The 964-nt window shown below is 50.8% G+C and overlaps 1 protein-coding gene across 1 annotated transcript in view; it reads left to right on the top strand.

Moving 5' to 3' along the window:
• The window catches only part of LOC106012841, a 5,220-nt gene extending 4,653 nt beyond the window's left edge, over window positions 1-567 (top strand). The window contains exon 2 of the mRNA XM_013086980.2: window positions 41-567. Within this exon, the coding sequence (XP_012942434.1) occupies window positions 41-483 (443 nt within the window). The 3' untranslated portion in view covers window positions 484-567. The remainder of the gene's footprint in view (window positions 1-40) is intronic.
• Window positions 568-964: the final 397 nt, after the last annotated feature.

Here is a 964-nt window from a genome sequence, read left to right as displayed (position 1 = left end):
CCCCACAACCCTCTCCACACTGTCTGCCTTTTCTCTGCAGCAGCAACAGCTGTCCTGGCCATGATTCTTCTCGCTGGCCGCTCGATGGCCCAAGACGAAGGGTCTGACCAAGCTGAAAAATGCAAGTCCGGATGCGAGTTCTTCTGCACCTCAATCTCCAAAACCTGTGTGGACCTGCCCCCATTGGTCAACTGTGCGGCCACTCAGGCTGCCTGCACCGGTCAGTGCGACGGCACGTGCGGCTGTTTCGCCGGATGCATTGAAAACTGCCACAGCCTGGGAGGCCAGTGCGATAATGGTGGCGCTGGAAACCCGTTCATCAGCATCATCTGTAAGTCCCAGATCACCCTGTGTGTGTCTTCCTGTCCAGCCATCTGCGCCGGCCAGGCCCTCACCGCCAACATCCAGCAGTTTGTACAGCAGGCTCTCGGCGGACTCACCGACGGCCTCAACCTAGTCCTGCCCGGCATGGCCCCAAAGTAAATTATGATGTACGGAAGTCCCGGAGGCACGGGATACAGGAAAATACGTTTTCCGATAAATAAAGCGATGCTTTGACATAAATTATGTGACTGGTCTTCTTTTTGAGTTCTTACTGAATACGCACCTACACCTTTAAGGTCTCCTTGGCTCCTTCTTACAGCTGTCTTTCAGCCACACCCCTGATATAATGGTAGGGAAGATCTACACCTAGCCTTCTTGGACAAGGGCGAAAAATCACGGAGGTCCCGGGTGAAAGTTGCGCATGTTAAAGATCCTTTGGTGGAAAAAATCGATAAAAGTAGGCTTCGGCCGCCACTGGGGCAAAATTCAAAATTTCCTACCATCTGAAAATGGTTGGTGTGTTCCGCGCGCTAATATGACCTTATGCAGTTGCGAGCGCCGTAAGTCACTTACGAAAAAAAATTTAAAACATTAAAGGTCAATTTGGTTTTGGCTTTAAATTTGTTCAAACGTCCTATGT

The sequence above is a fragment of the Aplysia californica genome, unplaced genomic scaffold (genome assembly GCF_000002075.1).
Source record: "Aplysia californica isolate F4 #8 unplaced genomic scaffold, AplCal3.0 scaffold00530, whole genome shotgun sequence".
Taxonomy (NCBI): Eukaryota; Metazoa; Mollusca; class Gastropoda; order Aplysiida; family Aplysiidae; genus Aplysia; species Aplysia californica.
Note: the sequence above shows the minus strand (reverse complement) of the source record. Positions and strands in the feature narration are given on the sequence as shown.